The sequence below is a fragment of the Lithobates pipiens genome, unplaced genomic scaffold (genome assembly GCF_037356315.1).
Source record: "Lithobates pipiens isolate NorthernLeopardFrog02 unplaced genomic scaffold, aLitPip1_a1.2 Scaffold_19, whole genome shotgun sequence".
In the NCBI taxonomy this organism is placed as follows: Eukaryota; Metazoa; Chordata; class Amphibia; order Anura; family Ranidae; genus Lithobates; species Lithobates pipiens.
Genome location: NW_027507764.1, coordinates 131,472,426 through 131,494,743, shown reverse-complemented (window position 1 = coordinate 131,494,743; position 22,318 = coordinate 131,472,426). Strand labels below are relative to the sequence as shown.

Here is a 22,318-nt window from a genome sequence, read left to right as displayed (position 1 = left end):
ACTGTTCTGAACATTTGTTCCATTGCCATCAAAAATAGCACTGATGAGAGGTGGAATGAAAAGCTCACGTACACAAATTCACTTGTTGGGCACTTTAATTGAGTTGTTGTTGCATTTCTGCCAAGCTGGAAATCTTGTATTGTGTTTTTTTTTTTTTTTCTATTTTACAAGGCTTTGTACATGATAAGGATAAACAGTGTTTATTAGTAGAGGATATGAGCCAACATCATATGTCCCTTTTTATTAGGGAAGGCTGAAATTCACCGCGCCCTAAAAATGTACCATGAATAGTTGTGATTAACTAAAAGTCAATGACTCTGTAAATTATTCATTTTCAAGGCACATCAAATTGCATTGGAAATTGTGTAAAATGTTAGACCTTTTTTTTTTTTTTTTTTTTTATGTTCCACTCATTCTATCCTACATCTTAGTAATTTTTAACCCAACATTTGTGATATACTATTGGTTTGATAGAAAATGGATAATTCCATTCTCCATATAGATTTGGATACAATTAATGTTGGACAATAAGTTTGTGTTAAAATGCATCCAGGTGAATTATACCTTGGTTTTTTTTAGGATCATTTGGGCTTTCATTTTGTCTTAACCTGCCACAAAGAACACCCAAAAGAAATCCCTTCCTGACAATCACAACGATACCACATTTGTGTATGATGTTTGTTGTTTGTATCCGTAGTACAGCTTCCAGAGAGATTCCACATATATAGAATAGGCATTGTTCCAGTAACTATGTAAAAATATCCATAGCTGGAATTCTTCATTAAACGGAGTTCCAGACACTTTTTAATCTGCACACCATCCACTTCTGAACTCGCCATAAAAACAGCATTGGGAGTTTTTTTATTTATTCATTTTCTCTTGCCTTACCTTGTTTCCAAGGCTTTCTTTATCTCTTCCTGTTTCTTCCCTCCGTGGCGATGTACGTAATTTTGTGCGGTGCATTGGCTCCTGGTCAAGCGAGCGCATACATGAGTAGGGGTATCGCCGTGATCGGTAGAGTCGGAGCAATAATTCTAGCCCTAGACTTCCTCTGCAACTGAAAACATGCAACCTGTAGAATTTTTTAAATGTCAGCTATGGAGACTTTTAAGGGTAGAAGTTTGTCGCCATTCCACGAGCGGGCGCAATTTTGAAGCGTGACTTATTTGGTATCAATTTACTCAATGTAACATTATCTTTCACAATATAAAAAAATAAATTGGAGCTAACTTTACTGCTTTGTCTTTTAATTCAAAAAAGTGTATTTTTTCAAAAAAAAGTGCGCTTGTAAGACCGCTGTGTAAATACGGTGTGACAAAGTATTGCAGTGACTGACATTTTATTCTCTGGGGTGTTAGAATTTTTTTTTTGAATATTTGGGGATTTTAAGTAATTTTTCTAGCAAATCTCACAAAAAAGGCTTGGTCCTTAAGTGGTTAAAGAGACCCTGTCACCAAACCGATAATTTAAACAAAAACCTTTCCCTAAGGTTTATTATATACATTTATATGTCCTATACTATAATGATTATAATTGCAGGTTTGTCAGTGCCATGAGGCTTCCGTGAACTAAAACATAATCAAATTCTCTGCAAAAGATGATTGTTCATAGATGGTTTATTACAGCAACTGTTCTAAATGTTTACAATAAACTAGTTATAATAATTAACGTTAATTTTACATATGTCCTTTTTTTTTTTTTTGATAGCCATTCTTTAATAATGGGTGCAACTGAGTTTTACACGATGACTACATAAAACAAACTAGAGAAGCTTGCGTGATTAATCTCGGATACATTGAACTTTTGACTCTTAGATTATGAAATTGTTTGCGTATAGCTAATAGTGATTTTAAGATTCCAGCCTGTTTGGGAAAACATTCAGGGCCATGTTAGTAAAGGTTTTGGAGAGCAATTTTTGGAAAGTTGTGTGGAAAAAAAAAAAAAAACACACAGGCATTTTTTAAGTGGTTCTAAAAGCAGGTTTTTTACTTTAATGCATTCTCTCCATTAAAGAGTTACTAAACCTGCAACCGTAAAATCAGTCTGTAAAGCATGCTTGTTATACTCACTGTGAGGCCTAAGGGGTTAATCCTCTGCATTGTGCAAAAAAGATCTTTGATCCTGTCTTCTCTGATCCTTCCCCTTCTTCCACAGTCCCCAAGCCATCCCCTGATAGTACAGAGTCTTGGGGGCACGCTGAACATGCTCAGTTTGGTGTGTATTGCTACAGAATTTTGATTTTTGTGTTTGTTTTTTTTCGTTTTTTTATTGGAGAGTGCATGTGATCAGCACAGGGTTAGTCAGCACTGTCCCAGGCAGAGGATCAGGTAGAGCATCAGGGTCCTGCAGCCTCATTGGACAGTCAGAGGAGATGGCTCCTCCTACAAGCTTTAACCAGACACCAGATAGAAGTCACAAGACTGCTCTAACTGCTGATGAGAGAGGGTATTTAGCAGTATATATTTACTAAAACTATTGCATTTCCATGTTTTGTGTACTGTGGGAGACCAAATATAGTGAATGCAAGGCCCTGGGTTTAGTAACACTGTAAGCACAGCATCCCCCCCCCCCCCCCCACCCATATTTGCCTTAGCCTGATCTCAATCCACTGCTGTGCCCAAGAGCGTCACTCTCGGGCTGGGCAGAGAGGCAGGAGCCATTGGCTCCCGCTGCTGTCAATCAAATCCTGTGACAGGGCTGGGCGAGGCTGAGCTGTACGCTCTGTAAAGGTGGGCTAACAAGTAGCGTTTTCCTATGGTGGCACACCGAGAAACAGGAGCCAAGAAGAGGGGGATCCAGGACCACTCTGCAAAACTATTTCACAGAGAAGGTAAATATGAAGTGTTTTTTTTTTTTTTTTTTTTTAGGTTTACAATTACTTTTAAGACCAAGTTCACCACTGATTAGCCCTAAAATAATAGTACAATCTCTGCACATAATTTCTCCATTTAATTGGTGGTTTTGGGATGGTTTATGGGCATTTTTTTTAGGTTACGAAAGACCGATTTGTTGCATATAATGGCCAGAACAGTCAATGCACTGCACTGTGGGCCATTAGGCCATGTTTCATACCTACCAGACATTTGTTGCTTTGCCTCTGTTCCACACTAGGAGTTTACCACTTTTACTGAAATTGGAGTATAAATACCATTTAACACACATTTGTACCCAGAGCCAAAATGGTATGGTAACATTTTACAATAAAACGTTTTTGAGAAAGGTGAAAAAAATCGTGATTCTCATTCTTTCCAGAATTGTGCAGCTCTAACATCTACTATCCATGCTCTTTGATATGTGTCGTCCTCCACAATTATGTGTATGGTATACACATAATTCTAACTAAATGTCTGCATGATGATTGAGCAAAAAATATGAATGTAAATGGAAGATCCTGTTAATAAATGTGAATGTTTTTGCTGCTTACGTAAGCCTAGGTCAGCCATTCATTTGTCATCTTGTTGGAAAATGAGCGGAAATATGTATTGCAGAGCTGGAGGAAATATCTGTCATGTGGAATCATTCTTTGCTGTGTTGAGAGAAAATGTGCAGAGTTAAAATCGGAACTCGGAAATGTGAGTTTACCTTGATAGCTGTGTAGTTGTTATATTTTTACTGTACATAGGTTACACTACAGGAAATGAATTCCTTCAAAGTGCAGCAGAGCAACCTTTAACCTCTTCTGCACCTAAAGTGTCTCCAGTTCTCACAGCGTGTCTGAATGTTTACTTTGTCTTTTCATAGTACTGTGAACACCTAATCTACTACTTTTAACTGGAAATATACATTGAAACACACCTAGGATTTTTTTTTTTTTCTATTGACACAAGAACCTGATTGTGTGTCCTTGTTTTGGAATATGTGCTTTGTTTTCAGACTGCACAGAGGCCATTTTCACATTATTTCTGTATATGCCTATTCAGTCTCATTTAGGGGGTTGAAATGTGTACAGCAGACTGGGACATAAGGCTACATTTGCACAGGCGATTAGCCCTGGTGCAAATAACAGTGGCAGGAATCGGTCAAATCCTTATAAATAGCTGTGACCACTGGTGGGCTGTCATTGAAGTGTACTGGGTTTGGCGGCCGCAGCTAGCCACTCACTGTGGCAAAATCAGCAGAAATTCCTGCACGGTCTTTATCACGGTGGCTAGTTGCCTGAGTGAATGCACCCTAATGCTCAGATAGGCAACCATATGTAGCTCATGAATTTCATGCAATGAAAATGGCATTTCATGACGTTTATTCCATGTCACCAATTTTATGTTCCTGTACCCAATATCTATATGACCAAAGGTATATTAAAGTGTGAGAGAGCCATCATGCTATCTGGAAACTTTGCAGGCAACAAAATGTATAGACATTCTTTTAGTGACAAAAGAAGTAAACTGTCACTGCATGGAATCTTTTGCCACCAAAATGACTATTTTTCTTGCGCAACCTGGCAAGAAACTACATTGCTATACATTTGACATAATGCCGAATGTGCCCCAACAGGCATGTGCATATAAAACTGTGCCTAAATGGCTTGTATGTGCTTGGGGAACCCTAAAACCTAGGTGCACTCTGAAGGCAGTACAGAACTTAAGATGGCCCCAAAAGACCCACAATGCATTACTGGTGCTGTATGCATCCACATTTACATTGTCACTATATACACTATACTGGGATTCAGAGGTTGCTTGGGAACACAGAAACCTTTTTTTCTTTATATATGGGTTTGTCACCCACCTTTTTATGGTGCTTTTAGGATGGCATTGCTTGCTAGTTCTTTCTACTCTCCACAGCACCATCTCTAAACTTGTTTGTACTTTGCATCACCTTATCCCTGAGGTTGGGCTTTACATACGATGAAGATGCGAGTTCTAACAAAAAGGGAGAAGTGTAGTAAATGTGGACCATCCATATCTGCATTCTAAGGTTATATGTACTGCTTGTTTTACATCTATATGCTCCATGCACACTGAAGCTCATAAACGCCCGTTTTTGGGAGTTTGGGTGTTTTTTTGTTTTTTTTAATCAGCCCATAAACTCCCCTCTCTTATCCTATGTGTCCATGTACACATGGATGTTTTTGGCTTTTTATTAGCAGCGGAGTTCATGGGCTGTTTTCTAAATGCCCTAAAATCGCATTGAGGAGCGTTTTTTCTGACCACAAAAAATGCTTAAGAACGATAAACACTCAAAAACTTGGCCCACCAGCGTGATCCATTGGGGGAAAAAAAAATTTCTATAAAAAAAATGTTCAAAGCTGCTAATAAGCGCTATTGCTAAATAAAAAAAAAAAAAACGTTGAAATACTCACTGCAACGCTACTGCCATTTTTAGAACGTTATTTTAACGTCCAGTGTGGATGGAGCCTAAGGCCCCTTTCACACATGCGGACGGTATGTCCGTATTTCATCCATCCGTTTGCGGATGAAATACGGACATACATGCATCCCTATGGGATAGCGGGTGTCTGCGGATGAACATCTGCAGACACCCGCTATTGTCCGCCTCCGCTACTGTCCGATTCTCCAGACACAGGAAGATCCTATTTTTCTATCCGTCTGCAGAGTGGATCGGATGAACATGGACAGACGGTCCGTGCTCATCCGATCCCCATAGAGGAGAGCGGAGAGCTTACAGGGCGTTCCCCGCACAGTGTGCAGAGACCGCCATGTCCGCCGCCGGCTCAGCGGGGACAACGGAGCGATCCCCGGTGAGCGAGCGGATCATCACGGGGCGGATCATTACTGGTCCGCCCCATGTGAAAGGGGCCTAAAGATGATCAAACCCAGCTTCTTTTTTTTTTTTTCCTGCTGCTTTACTAAGTTAAAGTAGTTTTAAAGTCCTGAAGTTTTTTTTTTTTTTTTACCTGTGCATGAAGATAAATAACCTTCAGTGTGTAGCTCCTGCCTCAGCTCCACCTAATACTTACCTAAGCCCAATCTTGATCCAGCAGTGTGCATGAGACCCAAGGCTCTCATGGGTCTCTGCCTCTTGATTGGCATAGATGCAAGAGCTGCTGTGAATTGCAGCCAGTGAGGTGGGGGGGGGGGGGGGGGGGCGGGACTGAGCCGTGCTCTGTCTTATGGACACAGCTGGCTTGGGATCGAGCTCGCACAAGTGAACCCACAGTAAGCATTTTGCTATGAAGGCGTTCTGGCGGGGACCCGAGAAGAGGAGGATTGGGGCTTCTCTGTGCAAATCTACTGCACATAGCAGGTAAGTATAACATGTTGTGTTTTTTTTTTTTTTTTTATATAAAAATGTTTCCTTTACAATCACTTTAACCTTTGAATCTTCCATGAAGGCCTTTGTTCAGTCATTTTGTTATGGAATAACAAGTGGTTCCCAATTATTCTCCTGCATTGTTGACCTTGCGACCTGTGCCCATGGTGGAGAGTACTAGCGGCTGTGCAGACACACAGTATGTAGGCATGGTTCACTGTTGTCTCCGTCAGGGCATTGGAGCTGAGTGATGATGTGCAATCAATGGTGGAACCGCAGCATCAAGTTGGAAAAAAAAAAGTTTTATGCCAAAAATTGTAGTTTATAATACACAATGCTTTTGCAAATAAACACCATCTGGGTTTGCATCTATTTTAGAATGAATTCCTATTGGGTAACCGTGATTCTTATTTATTTTACATGTGTCCTTTTTTTTTCGGGTGTGCAGGTAAATTTTTCCAGTGAGTGGAATATGCTGTTGAAAATGTAGCGAATTGCTAAGCCAGGCTTTATTCCCCGAAGAGATAAATAATTGATTGTGTTGATACAACAATATTAAGAGACTGCTGCTGTTACAGGCCTCTGCTAGCAGTATTTTGAGTCTCTCCTATAATGTTTCATTTGTGTAATACTATTCCAGTTTTCTATATTTTATCATGTGTGGTACTAGCTGAACTCAATAAAAAAACAATTCATCTAGCGAAGGTTTACATGGATTAAACTTTATTTTATTTTATTTTTTTAAAGTCTAATCATGAGTTTTATATTTTAGAACAGTAACGTCTTACAGACACCATTGTGTGTCTGATACCGATTACAGCAGGGTCAGAAATGTCTGACTGGACAAAAACAATGCAGCTCAACTGTGATATTGGTTCGGATTTTCATGTTTTTGTGAATGTAAACTGCTTTGTAGATGAGGGTTTGTTCTTGCATGCAGCACCCCTTGTTGCCCCTAATGTGTCGTGTTCAGTGGCGGTACTTCCTGCCAAATGCAGTGGGGTCTAATTTTTGATGCAGCATGTGGATAACCCTGAATATGTCTTTGTTTAGGTGGGCAGCAAAACCACAGCTCAACCACTTGCTTCTACCATTTACTAACCGTGCATCTGAATCAACTGACTCTCAGCAGGTGTTAAAGTGGAAACTAAACCCATTGATATAACAATTTCAAAGTTGCTGACTTTGACAGGGGATCATTGACGCTATGCGTTGCATTAAAGTGGTTAGCATCCCCCCTCACCCCACCCCCTACCTTTTACTTATCTGGGCCCTCATTCGGTCCAGCGCTGTGCACATCAGCAGCTTTTCTCTCCGCTCACTTCTAGGTCTCGCTGGTTTTTCTGGGGCACTGGGGGCCATTGGCGAGGCTGAGTCCCGCTGTCTGTGTCAATGGACGCAGCAGTGGGTAATTGGCAATTGTAGGCGTGGTAATTGTACTATTAATTGCTTTGTAGAGATTTTCAGATATTGGGTTATTGGATAATGCCTGCCTTTATACTCGTGTAGTATAATAGCAGTATTGATGGCAGTTCTTTCAGTAGAACCCTGCCAAAACATATACAGTATATTTTTTTAGTCGGTGTGTATGCACTCATTTGCTCATATTTTAAGATTAATTATGAGCCTGTAAGTTACAGTAGTTGTGCTCAGAAGGTCCCAAGGTTGTCCCTTTTTATATCATTGAATTACTCATATGCTATTAAGCAATAATCAGGTAGTCAGCAGTTAACAAGCAAGATAAAAGGGGCTTGATTTACTAAATTGACAATGGTACCCCCCTTATCTGCCTGACGAATCGCTAAGTCAGATCTCATTTTCAAAGCGTTTAGGGCTTTGGTTTCTTTCTTGGTCAAATTGATTTTGTTTCTAATGTTATGTTGCTGATCTGATTCCTGCAATTTAACCAGCTCCGGTTCCACAATATTCTGAAAAGAATCCACAATGTCACTTCTGGTATCCCTCATAACATGAGGGATAAAAATATTTATCCCTCCATATTAATGCTAGATTTCGGTTTCCCAAAAGATCCTTCTTCAGATTTTGCTTGAAGATTCTCCAATGCAGTTTGTTTTGCTCTCAGGGGCCAAACAGACCAGACTTGGCTTTCCACTATAGAATCCTACATGTGTGGCCATAATACCTGCAGGCATTGCCATAGACATAAAGTACCCAATTGTTTTCCTTTTCTACTAAGAAAACATCTACCACCAAACAGTATATTGTAATTCTAAATTGGTGGTTTATGTAATTCAATGTAGTGCCTGCAATATGTTGGGTGTACTATACGCCCGGTGAGAGTTAGCATCTCAGAACATTTAAATGACACCTCAAATACTAATGCTAAAAATATTTCAAATGTGTCGAAACATTTCCGAGAAGTACACCATGGCAATTTTGACACGTTTTCTTTTTTTGGTGCTGAACAGGTTAAAAAACCTCCCAAGAGGAGGTGACACTGATCGTATTCTGTTTAAACATGAAGTGTGGTGGTTCCATACCCTCAATACTAGAAAACCATATGGCTTAAATGATAGGATAGACATAAATCTTTTCTTAACATAGCTACATTGTTTTGATATATTAGTTGGAATACTGGCAGAACATGTTTATTTGTTCATGATATGTCCCTCATATGCCTGCTGTGTCTTTCTTTTTTCTCCATGTGTTTTTAATTGATTTGATTTTCTGATCCGGGTGCACCCGCTCCATTTGGAGTGCTTACTTTGTTATAAATATCAATTTTTAAATCAAACGTATGCTTTCGATGAAGGCTTCTTAGCCGAAAAGTGTCGGGGTATAGCCTGTATCCCTGTACCCATGTAACTAATAAAGTACTTTTATTCAAGAGCATCCGAGTTGGCAGCCTTCCTGATTTAAGCATTATACTTGCCTGCTCTGCAGTAGTTTTGCACAGGGCAGCCCAGATCCTCCTCTCCTTGGGTCCCTCTTCAGCTCTCCTGGCCCCTCCCTCCTGTCGAGTGCCCCCACAGCAAGCAGCTTTCTATGGGGTCATCTGAACCGAGTCACAGCTCCATTTGTCAATTTAAATACGGAGCCCTGGTTCGGCCCCGCCGCTCTCCTAAATGGCTAACTGACTTTGACAGCTGCGGGAGCCAATGGCACCCACTGCTGTGTCTCAGCCAATCAGGAGGAGAGTCCCAGACTGCTGAGGCACTCGTGGACATTGCTGGGCACAGATGGGGCTCAGGTAAGTATTGAGGGGGGGCTGCTGCACTCAGAAGGTTTTTAATCTTGATGCATAGAATGCATTAACCACTTCCCGACCAGCGCGCGCCGATGTACGTCGGCAGAATGGCATGGGCAGGCATATTGGCGTACTGGTACGTCCAATCTTTAATGCCGCCCTGCCATTGCGAGCGAGCCACCGGCGGCGCGCTCGCGTGCTTGTCCGGACCACCGCGAGTCCGGTCGCGGGTCCCGCAGACTCGATCGCCGCGGGCATACCTGCGATCGTCTCACAGGGTGGCTGAACTGGGAGATGCTGTTGTAAACGGCATCTCCCCGTTCTGCCTAGCAACAAGTGACACTGATCTCTGCTCCATGTGATTAGAGCAGAGATCAGTGTTCGCTAAAAGAAAGCCCAGCCCCCAACAGTTAGTAACACACCCCTAGGAACACTTAACCCCTACACTGCCACCCACTGGTTAACCCCTTCACTGCCAGTGTCATTTACACAGGAATCACTGCATTTGTATAGCACTGATTGCTGTATAAATGACAATGGTCCCAAAAATGTCTGTGTCTGCCATAATGTCGCAGTCACAATAAAAATTGCTGATCGCCACCATTCCTAGTAAAAAAAAAAAAATTATTAATAAAAATGCCATAAAACTATCCCCTATTTTGTAAACGCTATAACTTTTGCGCAAACCAAATCAAATACCACCAAAAGAAAGCTCTATTTGTGGGGAAAAAAAATACGTCAATTTTGTTTGGGAGCCACGTCGCACGACTGCGCAATTGTTACTTAAAGCATCGCAGTGCCGAATAGCAAAAAGTGGTCTGGTCTTTGGCCAGCATAATGGTCCGGGGCTGAAGTGGTTAAGATCAAAAACCTGACTTTACAACCACTTTCACTTGCCTTATGCTTGTTCCAGTGCCTCAGAATATTTAGGGCTTGGTCGCAATATGTGGTGACTGGCGGTTTTCCTGCACTAGATACATGCAAATCGCCACAGTGGCACAAAGAAAACCAATTGTTAGTTGTGTACCCCAATCACATCATGACACAGGATGATGTGCAGTGCAGCGTGGAAAAATGCAGCATGTTTTCTGCAGTGCACTTGGATGGCACTTCATGTCACCGCACTGAAGTGCAATATACTTGGACATGAAAGTTTTTTTATTTTTTTTTGCTAGAAAATTATCCCCAAACATTATTTTTATATATAATGTTGCAATTTTTTTATGTTGCATAATATTTGCACAGGGGTTTATCAAACAAAAATCTTCAGAAAAAAATACACCTCAATGAAATTTAGTGCACGTAAATGGAATATAATAGCCAATTTTTAGGTAAAATATAAAAGCTAATGTTATGGCAAGTAAATGGATACCTAACATGCCATGTTTTTAAATTATATATACCTATTATATCTCCATAGGCAAAATTTTAAAAGCCTTTATAGGTTACAAGTTTAGAGTCGCACAGGCTTTCTGATGCTAGAATTATTGCCCGGATGGACGGGGCTGCTTTAAAAAAAAATTTTTGATCAACTTTATTGCTTCTACCATCTGTAATAGTGATCTGTATAGCTGCTGCACTTTTGCCTGAAAGGGAATCGCCTGCTGAAAAGAACGGTACCAGAATCATGATTGCAGCTGCAACCATGATCCTGGTATAACCGCCTCAATACAAGATTGTGTATATATACATACTAGGGTTGCACCAGTACCATTTTGTACCAGTACTAATACTTTCAGTCAAGGTCTCCCCTTCACCTTCAAGGGTTTAGACATCCCAGAGATACCCGCTGGAAGTGGAAGAACCACTACTGGGTGGGCTCGCTGGACTATATCTGGCCCAGCTGAGGAAAAAGCTACCTCTACAGTCAAGTCAACAGAGGAAGTACTTGCCAATAATGAATATAATACCTTTTGCAGTGCGATTTGAGCCCATACACAATTCATGGGCTCAAACTGTACTGCAAAGAATTGCATGTGATTTGATCAGGAATCTGGTGCAAGCCTGGGTTCACACAGGAGCGCTGTGGGGGCCCCGAATGTTATTCAGACTGAAATCGCACTGCATTAAAATCACATGCGATTCTTTGCAGTGTGATTTGAGCCCATTCATTGGTTTCAGGTATCGGATTGCACGACTGATTACACATGCAAATGTTCCGTATTGGCACCAATACGGCATCCGTGCAACCCCAATACATACGGTGGTATTGCGGTGGATATGATACTTTAAGGTTAGAAAAGAAAACAATTAATTAAACTGCATGATGCACTGAAATGATTATCGCATCACTCCATGCTGAAACTTAAACTGGGAGTTGGCTGCACACTAAAACGCTTCATTTTATCATGTGGACTAGTGTGAACCAGACAAAACCAAAGCATTTAAAGCATTTAAAGAAAGATGATTGCAAAGGAAAACCCTCCCATTTCCTTATGACGAATCCTCACTTAAGCTGCCCATACATTAATCACTTTATTTCTGAGGAACCCGGGGAGCCTTTTCCACTGTCAGAACACAGTGATCAGTGTTGCTGGATATAGCCGGTAGCACTGATTATTCAGGAAAAACCCATGTGGTGATCCCTTAGCAGAGCACAGTTCTCTCTAGTTCCTGCCATATAGACAGGTGCAGGCGCAAACTTTTGGAGTATTGCATATATTAATGAAGCATTATCGATAAGTGGCTTTAACTCTGTGGGCTTTTTTCTTTATTGCATTTAATATCGGGACTATGAAGCAGTTACAAACAAAAATAAAAAATAAAATGATACCTTACATGCTGCCCTTGTTTATTTTTGGGAGAGATCCAGTACAGCAGATGTAAGGGCAAATATTTGAGTGTTACCTTCTCATTCTGTTTATTTTCAGTAGACCTTGAATTCTTTGACCAAACCAACTGCTTTATTTTCTGTGAAATCAGAATTGTATTTCAGTTTACACAGGGGAGGCAAACTTCACACATTTTTAGTCTTAATTGTACAGTGAATTTCACTTTACACCTTTTTCACGCTGCTTTTTATACCATTTTCACTTTCCCTTAAAAAAAAAAAAAGAAAAGAAAAAAGCGAAAAAGCTTTTCACTGTGTTTTAAATGACATGTGCAAGATATGTGTTGTACATCATAAGGTTACCGTTACAGTGTACACTTGCCAGTTCAAAACCTTAACAATCAATAGATGGCTATATTCTTTATGCTCTTCATGGCATAGGAATATAGTAAATTGATGGAGTGCATGTTGTATATTCTGTATGTTGTAAGAGAGGATAAATCAGCCGGGTAAAAAAGAATTGACGAAAAATGGCAATATGGTTTGTGGAGCGATTTTTATATAATTGTGACTGTTTTTCTATTTTACACAATATATTTGCATTGTAATGGAGACCTTGTCTGCCCAGCTATCGTGGTAACGACAAAGTCACTACTGCAGACTACTCCAAAACAAGTGTAGCCCAATGAATATGGGGGGGGATCACAGGTAGAGGAGAACCTGTAGATTATGTGGCCCTCAGTCATGTGACCGGTCTCACCGAGCATTATGTAGAGAATGCTATGAAGGACACACTGCATTTTATGAATGGTAAACAACACGGCCAGTGCAGAGCTTATTAGGATATCTGCTCTCCCTTTTTAAATAGGCCCATTGGATTTTTGTAGTGCTAAAGCATTAATCCACAAAATTGTATACTTCTGTTTTCTGTAGATGCTGAAAAATTAAGCACCTTCTGGTTTCCTATATCTCGGGGACTCAAGGGGCTAAATCTGTGTACTTAAAGGAGAAGTACAGCCAAAGCTCATTTGAGGATCTGCACTCTTGTGACCCATTTTCAGTAGACAGCGAGCTGAAAATCGCTGTTCGCTGACGTCGCGGAGCTGGTCCAGACTGGGGAAAGATTGTAACTATATGGTCGGGATCCACCCAGATGCCTGGACTGGCACCTGGCTCATCCTCTCAGCGAGCTGCTGAGAGCCTGAGCCAGCCACTCCTGCCCCCCTCTACAGCCCAGTGCTTTGGTGGGCATGTGGGGGGCAGAGCAGAGAGCAGGAGACTGACTGTCACCAACTCTCTGCTCACAGAGTACTGAGAACTGAGCAATCAGCGGTCTTTGATCGCTCAGTTCTCAGTCTTAGAGCCAGTGGGGGATAGATGTAGCATTCGACCGATGCTGCATCCACCTAGGTAAGTATGATTTTTTTTTTTTTTTTTTTTTATAAATAACACAAACTTCTTTTTTTTTTTACATTTCTGAGTTTCTGTAGTTTTGCTGGGCTTCCACCATCTGGAAGATTTGAATGTATTTTTGTTATGAATACTTTAACAGGATGCAGTGGAACATTTGGTAACATCCACTTTGTAGGAGATGGAGAACAGCCATGGGACTCACTGCTAGAATCCCAGCAACTGACTATACTGAAATCGGTTTTGATTATTGTTCATGGTGTCTGTTTCCCCTGAAGTATATCTAGATTTCCTTTTGCACTTCACTTGTCTATTGTTTGCGCAGATTGTTTTTGAGCTGGGTATAATTCCGGAAAACCTGTGTGATTATGATTGATTACTATATTTCTAGTTTTAATATCTTGTATTATATGTTCTTTATAGTTGTTGTAATTATTGTGTTGCACATATTGATGCTCTTGCTGTATTTCTTCCACAGTTGCACTACAAGGTTCTAAGACGGACGGCAATGGAATCGGTGACAATCGGAGAGCCGTTAAACCAGGAGAAGATCTGCGTTCATTTGAAGGAGAACTTTTGTTACAAGTATGTATGTTTAAAATTTACAGTAGCCTTTATGGTGATCAGAATGTTTGATGCAACATGATTTTTTTTTCTATTTCTTAGAGTACAGCTGTTTTCCAGTGTTGTAATTCATGCAGTGCCACCACACACATTAAACAAAATGTAAAATTCAGTGGAAGTTTAATATAAAGGGTTGCAAGATGTTCCATCACCCGCACATTACAGTCCTGATTTAATAAGAGTTGGCACATTTTATTACATTTGTGTCAGCAAAAACTTGCTAGATGTCATTGTTTAATAGTAAGGCTTGTAGCCAGTTTGGAATATTGACCTGGTTATTCTAAAGCTGACCATACACAGTTCATTTTTGTGCCCTAGACTTTACATATTCATTGGTTAATATGTGATCTGCCCAAGTTGTTTTGTGTAACACCGAAATAGGGAAGGAAAAGATTATTTGAAATTGGGCCAAACATCGTTATTTCAGATGTTTCTTTAGATGGTTTTTAACCAATTTGTATGTACTTCAGTATTTCCAATTCAGCAGCTGTCTCAGAATCTGCAAATTAGGTATAAGTATGGTCATAGAAAACCCCCAGAATATGTGCCCACTCAAAGGTATTTTCCAAACAGGGAAACACAAGCCCCGTGTTATGACATTGCACTCATAGGCAGCCATGTGAGTCTCAAAGGATGGAGCCAACTGCCCACTCCCTACACCAGAATAAAATTTGTTATGCATGGTGTTGATAAATGGCTCCATAAAACCCATGGTCTATGAATCAATTCCTGTGTCTTGTACTATACACATTATTTCTGATTCACAAAATTCATGATCAGATTTTAAAATGTTTTGAATTCATGAATTGTTTACTGTTTTTCATTACTGTGTAAAACTTTTAGGCCCCTTTCACATATCACATAAAGTCTGATCAGATCCGCCTGTTGGTTTTTTCAGGCAGCCCTGTTTGGACCCTCCATTTACCCCTATGGACCAGCGGATGTAAACGGACTTGTGTCTGTTTACCTCTGATCCGATCGGCTAAAAGAAGGGAAACCATCCCCCTCCATCTATTCGGATGGGAAGGCAGTCGGATATAAATGGACAGTGAAGACAGTTTACACCAGCCGGTCCATAGAGCAGAGCGGGCTCGGTCTGTGTCCATGCTGCATAAACTGAGCGAACACCATTATCTACCTCTCTGCTCAGATCAGCGGACAGGTCCCCTACTGATTTAATCAGTGTCTGCCCCCTGTGAAAGGGGCCTGACTGAAAACGATTGAGCTTGCTGTTGCTGACCTCCCTGTGAAAACGCTAGTTCCCTGACTGTCTCGCTACCTTTCCGAGTCACTGACCTAAAACAAGTGCGCAGATCAGGAAAGTCAGAGTGAAGTCAGAATCCTTTATCACCATTCCGGTTCCATGTTTATAATGCAGATTTAATGCTTACACTGTATTGGGCAATGTATTTTGTGTAGTTTTGTACTTGACAGAATTCAGGAAGTGGAACCATGAACAGTGGCTTGGAAGTGTTAATTCTGATCAACTGTATAAGCCACATTGGTGCATTTTGCAGCAGCTATAAATTATGTCAGAGAAATAATCTCTTTGTGGATTAGGGTACATTTTCTTCTGAAGGCCACATCAAAACCAAAGCTTTTTTTTTTTTTTTAGGTTTAAGTCGCCCCATAACCAGCTCTGTTGTACTGTATGCAGTTTTACATTGTGCTCTTGTAGTACATACAAACACTTCATGCAATTAAGGAAATTGCAGTTGACATTTGTCCCTGATGCAGTAAACATTTTTAACTTTCTTTTTTAATGAATTGTTCATGGAAGTGTTTAAAATAAGAATCTTATTGACTGACTGTAAATTGACATACGCAACAACATCATTTGACTTCAAGCAAGCTAACAATGGGTAACACTGCAGCTTTGTAGAGGGCTGCTGGGATATTTCATTGAGTGTTACTTGGAATAACCTAAAAATTCTAATACATTATTATGGCTATGTACTGGGTATTAAAGTCAACTGTGAATGCTGTGGACTGAGTTACCATTTTAATATTAAATCCCTGGTAAAAAAAAAAAAATTTAAAAAATGAACCAACAGTCGTTACAGTGCAATGTTGTTGTGTACTGAATTGGGATAAAAAGGTGCAGACGTGTTTTGTCTATTTACCCTGATGCAGTTCTTAGAATGCACCAGAGCAGATGCAGTGCCTTTTGAAAAAGTATTTATACCCCGTGAAATTTTGTCATGTTACTACCAAAAAAGTGAATGTATTTTATAGGGATTTTTTTGTGCTAGACCAGGGGTAGGCAATCTCGGCCCTCCAGCTGTTTTGAAACTACAGGTCCCATGAGAAATTGCAAGAAACTGACAATCAAAGACATGACTCCTAGAGGAAGAGGCATGATGGGATTTGTGGTTTCACCACAACTGGCGTGCCAAGGTTGCCTATCCCTGTGGATAGACCAACACAAAGTGGCACATCATTGTGAAGATTAAGATTGTAAAAAAATTAGAAAACCATTTATAATTTTCCCAAATATGATAAAAGTGTGGTGTGCATTTATAGTCAGCCCACCCACCCCCCAGTCAATACTTTGTAGAACCACCTTTGCTGTAATTACAGCTGCAAGTCTTTTTTGGGGATGTCTCTACCAGCTTTGCGCATCTAGAGAGTGACATTTTTTCCCATTCTTCGCAAAATAGCTCAAGCTCTGATTGGATGATGAGCATCTGTGAACAGCAATTTTCAAGTCTTGCCACAGATTCTCTATTGGATTTAGGTCTGGACTTTGACTGGGCCATTCTACCACATGAATATGCTTTGATCTAAAACATTCCATTGTAGCTCTGGCTGTATGTTTAGGGTTGCTTTCCTGCTGGAAGGTGAACCTCTGCCCTAGTCAGGGGTTCACCTTCCAGCAGGAAAGCAACCCTAAACATACAGCCAGAGCTACAATGGAATGTTGAAAATTTGCAGACTCTAACAGGTTTTCTTCTAAGATTGCCCTGTATTTGGCTCCATCAATCTTCCCATCAACTCTAACCAGCTTCTCTGTCCCTGCTGAAGAAAAGCATCTGTATAACATGATGCTGCCATCACCATGTTTCACTGTGGGGATGGTGTGCAGTGATAGTTTTCCACCACACATAGCATTTTGCTTTTAGGCCAAAAAGTTACATTTTGGTCTCATCTTACCAGAGCACCTTCTTCCACATGTTTGCTGTGTCCCCCACATGACTTCTTGCAAACGGGACTTCTTAGGGCTTTCTTTCAACAATGGCCTTTTCCTTGCCACTGTTCCATAAAGGCCAGATTTGTGGAGTGCACGACTAATAGTTGTCCTGTGGACAGATTCTCCCACCTGAGCTGTGAATCTCTGCAGCTCCTCCAGGGGTACCATGGGCCTCTTGCCTGCTTCTCTGATTAATGCTCTCCTTGCCTGGCCTGTTTAGTTTAGGTGAACAGCCATGTCTTAGTAGGTTTGAAATTGTGTCATACTTTTTCCATTTTCAGATGATGGATTTAACAGTGCTCCGTGTGATGTTCAAAGCTTGGGATATCGTCTTCTTTTTTTTAAAATAAGCTAACCCTGCTTTAAACTTCACAACTTTATCCCTGACCTGTCTGGTGTGTTCCTTGGCTTTCATGATGCTGTTTGTTCACTAAGGTTCTTTAACAAACCTCTGAGGGATTCACAGAACAGCTGTATTTATAATGAGATTAAAGTACACAGAGGTGGACTCTATTTAAACGCTTAAGGACCGCCTCCTGCACATTTACGTCGGCAGAATGGCACGGCTGGGCACATCAACGTTGCTCTTTAGGTGCCCATCCGTGGGTCGCAAGCGCCCGTGACCCGGTCCTGAGCTCCGTGACAGTGTACCAAAAATATGTAGAATACGTATCGGCCTAAACTATGGAAAAAAATGTTTTTTTAGATATTTTTTGGGGATATTTATTATAGCAAAAAGTAAAAAATGCTTGCAATTGCATTTTTTTCAAAATTGTCGCTCTATTTTTGTTTATAGCGCAAAAAAAATAAAAACCACAGAAGTGATCAAATACCACCAAAAGAAAGCTCTATTTGTGGGAAAAAAAGGACGTCAATTTTGTTTTGGGAGCCACGTCGCACGACCGCGCAATTGTCAGTTAAAGCGACGCAGTGCCGAATCACAAAAAGGGGACTGGTCCTTTGGCTGCAAATTGGTCCGGGGCTTAAGTGGTTAATAATTAGGTGATTTCTGAAGGCAATTGGTTCCATTTGATTTTGGTTTGGGGTATTAGACTAAAGTGGGCTGAATACAAATGCACAACACACTTTTCACATTTATTTTTAACCACTTGCCTACCGGGCACTTACACCCCCTTCCTGCCCAAGCCATTTTTCAGCTTTCTGCGCTGTCGCAATCTGAATGACAATTGCTACACTGTACCCAAACAAATTTTTTATCATTTTCTTCACACAAATAGAGCTTTCTTTTGGTGGTATTTAATCGCAGTTTTTTTATTTTTTACAAAAAAAATAAAAAATGTTGGGAAAAAAAAGTTTTTTCCCTTTTTTTTTTTTTTTTTTTTTTTTTTTTTTCTGTCACTAAATTTTGTCGCCTTCACTGATGTGCACTGATGAGTCGGCACTGATGGACACTGATAGGCTCAACTGGTGGGCATTGTTGAGGTGGCACTGATGAGGCACTAATATGCTGCACTTATGGGCACTGATAGGTGGCACTAGTGGGCACTGATAGGCAGCACGGATAGGTAGTACTGATGGGCATTGATGGGTGGCACTGATGGTCGACAGTGATGGGCAGCACTGATTGCCAGCACTGACTGGCATCGCTAATGGGCACTGATTGCTGCCTCTGGTGGGCACTGATAGCTGGCATTGGTGGGCACGGATTTTTGACACTGTTTTTCAATATTGTAATCGGGGCACTGATGATCAGTGCCCTTATTACATTCCTAAATGTCCCTCTGCGTGGAGATGCCGCTGATCAGCTCTCCTCGCCACACACACTGTCCTTGTTTACATGTGATCGGCTCAGCCAATCACATGGTTAAAGAGCCACGGCCGTGGGTTTTTTCACAGATCGGGGTCACTCCTTGTCCTAGCAACACAGCGCGGCCGTGATCGTTGCGCACCCCCGTGAACGAGAACCTTCCCGCCGTCATTTGACAGTGGGCGGGCGGAAACCAGTTAAAAAATATAGAAAACCATTTATTATTTTACTTCCACTTCTCAATTATGTGCCATTTTGAGTTGGTTTATCACATAAAATCCCAATAAAATAATTTACTTTATTGGTTGTAACATGACAAAATGTGGAAAATTTCAAAGGGTATGAATACTTTTTAAGGCAAAGGCTTTCATTGTCACCTCTTATTCTAAAAATGATAGTTTTCTGGCTGTCACACTGATTCAGTCGTTTCGGCAACCTACTCAGGGAATGTATGCAGATAAGGCTGATCTCTGTCTTTCATAATGATATGCCTGTTCAGCAGCTAATAAAGTATTGAAGCCAGGCCAGTGGTTTAACCTAACCAGTCAACTAGCATTTTCAGAAATGATGGTACCATATTTTTCTTGTGATGGGTTTTACCCAAGAAGACCCCCCTCTGGTAATGCCTAGAAGACATCTTGAAATAATGTGACCCTCCCCCTTTCCGCAATAGCAGTAGTAGGCGCATACTGATAAAAACTGACAGGTCCTAGTCAGTTTGGGTTGTTTCTAAATCCTATGCTAATACTATCCATGATAAATTCAGTAATGGATCAGCTGTTTTTGCCCCCCCCCCCCCCCCCAGAACTAGTGGGTTTAAAGTGCAGTTTTTCAGCTGTAAAAATGCTGAAAACGCAGCTATTCTGCATCTATCAGCATTTTTGAGCCATAAGCTTTTGTGGGAGTATATTTTTGCTAAAAAAAAAAAAAAAAAAAAAAAGCTAAAATAACTCTACAGCTGAAAAACACTACTGCAAAAAACGCTGAAAAACTCATTCTGCAGCTAATGCTACTGGCGTTTTTAAAACGTCCAGTGTGCATGAGGCCTAACTCTCATGCTTTTATTTTAATGTTTTTTTGTTTTTTTTTTTAAAGGGGTTTACAAGAATGCAAATGCTAAGGCTAGCCAGGCCGGCTGAACAAAAAAAATAAAAAATCCGAACAGTTTCCTCTGTTCACTCTATACCAGGGATATGCAATTAGCGGACCTCCAGCTGTTACAAAACTACAAGTCCCATCATGCCTCTTCCTCTGGGTGTGATGCTTGTGGCTGTCAGAGTCTTGCTATGCCTCATGGGACTTGTAGTTCTGCAACAGCTGGAGGTCCGCTAATTGCATATCTCTGCTCTATACGGTGTGAATGGATTGATGAATTTTCAGCTGTGGCTCTTGTATTCTGACAGCTCCGGTGGGCCCGGCTGATTGGCCTATTCGGTTGAAAAGCTTCCCACCTGGCACCTTTGATTTTTCAATGGAAGGATGTCGGATGGGAAGGTGCGGACAGAGCCACCCACAAAGCAAATTTTGACTGGTTAATCAGGAACTAGACGGAGAATATGGTAAAGATTTGGGTAGTAGGTTTAGGGATTATTTGAATATTGTGATAAGTTAATTACAGGGCTCAGGTTAATCAGAGGTTAATTGTAGGGATAATGTACCTGTTTGTGTTATATCATTTTAGGTTTTTAGTTTGTGATTTATATATGTAAAATTTTCATCTGAAACTATTTACTTTGGTATAATACTACTTACAATATTCAAGTTCAATACATTGAGCTGCGCTAAAATAGAATATATGAAAACAATTCAAATATGCGTATAATAGTACTGTACATATAGATGTAAATTCAAACAAACTAAAACAGCATAAACAGCAGCATAAACAACTAAAACCTCAAGATGGTCATGCGAAAAAAAATGCATCCACAACCTTAACCCAGTAGTATAAAACACCGAACACATCAAAATGACCATCCAGGTACAAGCTATACTGTTTAACACTACCAAGTGGCACCATTGGTGTTGGACAATTGCCATTTAAATAAGGAGTATTCAGCACTACAGGTTTTCTTTAAACTGGTCAGACATTTTGCGTTGTAGTAATATAGTAGTAGCTAGTTATTTGAACAATCTCCTGGGGGTGTCTCCTGAGGACATGAGTGTCATTAGACCAAGATCTGGTCATGAGCACATCTCATTATCGTAGAAACTCATCCCATGTAAAAAGTATTTTATTCCTTGACTATAGGAAGTGTTTTTTTTACTTGGTGCTGAATACTTAAACATACCTTGAAAGACTTCCAAAAATGTGCATGTGTAGTAATGCATTTTCCATGAGTTAATTGGCTGTTCCAAAACTCAGCCCTATACTGAACAAGAAAAGTATATCAGATCCGTGGCTAAATGCATGCATTTTTGAAGCCATAACATGGATTCCGTTCATTTAATTGAAAAGGGTCCTTTTCAGTGCTTGACCCAGCATCAACAACATGACAACTGGTAGCTTGGTAAAATCATTGACCTGAACATTGAATGGTGAATAGCTGCTGAAATGTTAGTGTAACCATTCCATTCCTGAAGTCCATATCTATTACAGTGCTATGGTTAGAAAAACTATTTCTTTTTTAAAGCACCAGTGAAGTTTATGTTGCCATCTTTCACACAGCAATGTGATTAGAGATTTACATCCTTCTATATAAATGTCCTCATACATTAAAAATGTATGTGTATGACTCTTTCATATGGATGTAGTAATAAAATCTAAAACGGTATTATTTATCAATGATTTTATGTTTAAACTATACTTTTCTGTGCTTTAAAAGCCATTATAGTTTTGCCAGCCATGATGTTGTCCTCAATGGCAAGTTGAAAAAATAGTAGATTTGCCCATAGAAACTGCAATGCATTCATAAAGTATTCAGTAATCATTTTTCATCTTTGCATATAATAAATCTTCTGCCCTTTTTGTTGTATTAACTTTGGATAGTAAAACTTTTTTTTTTCTGCCAGTAAATACTTTAATCAGCCCACTTCCCATTTCTTGTCTGGTCATTAGCCTAGGCTTATGACATAATGTACAGCCCCCTCTCTCACGAGAGCTTGCCAGGAAGTGAGGGGTGATGAGTCATTAGAGGG

At 40.4% G+C, this 22,318-nt stretch overlaps 1 protein-coding gene across 1 annotated transcript in view; it reads left to right on the top strand.

Annotated features, from left to right (window-relative positions):
- Positions 1-22,318, top strand: part of AHR (aryl hydrocarbon receptor) — a 194,260-nt gene that overhangs the window by 115,201 nt on the left and 56,741 nt on the right. The window contains exon 3 of the mRNA XM_077491272.1: positions 14,080-14,186. Within this exon, the coding sequence (XP_077347398.1) occupies positions 14,080-14,186 (107 nt within the window). The remainder of the gene's footprint in view (positions 1-14,079; positions 14,187-22,318) is intronic.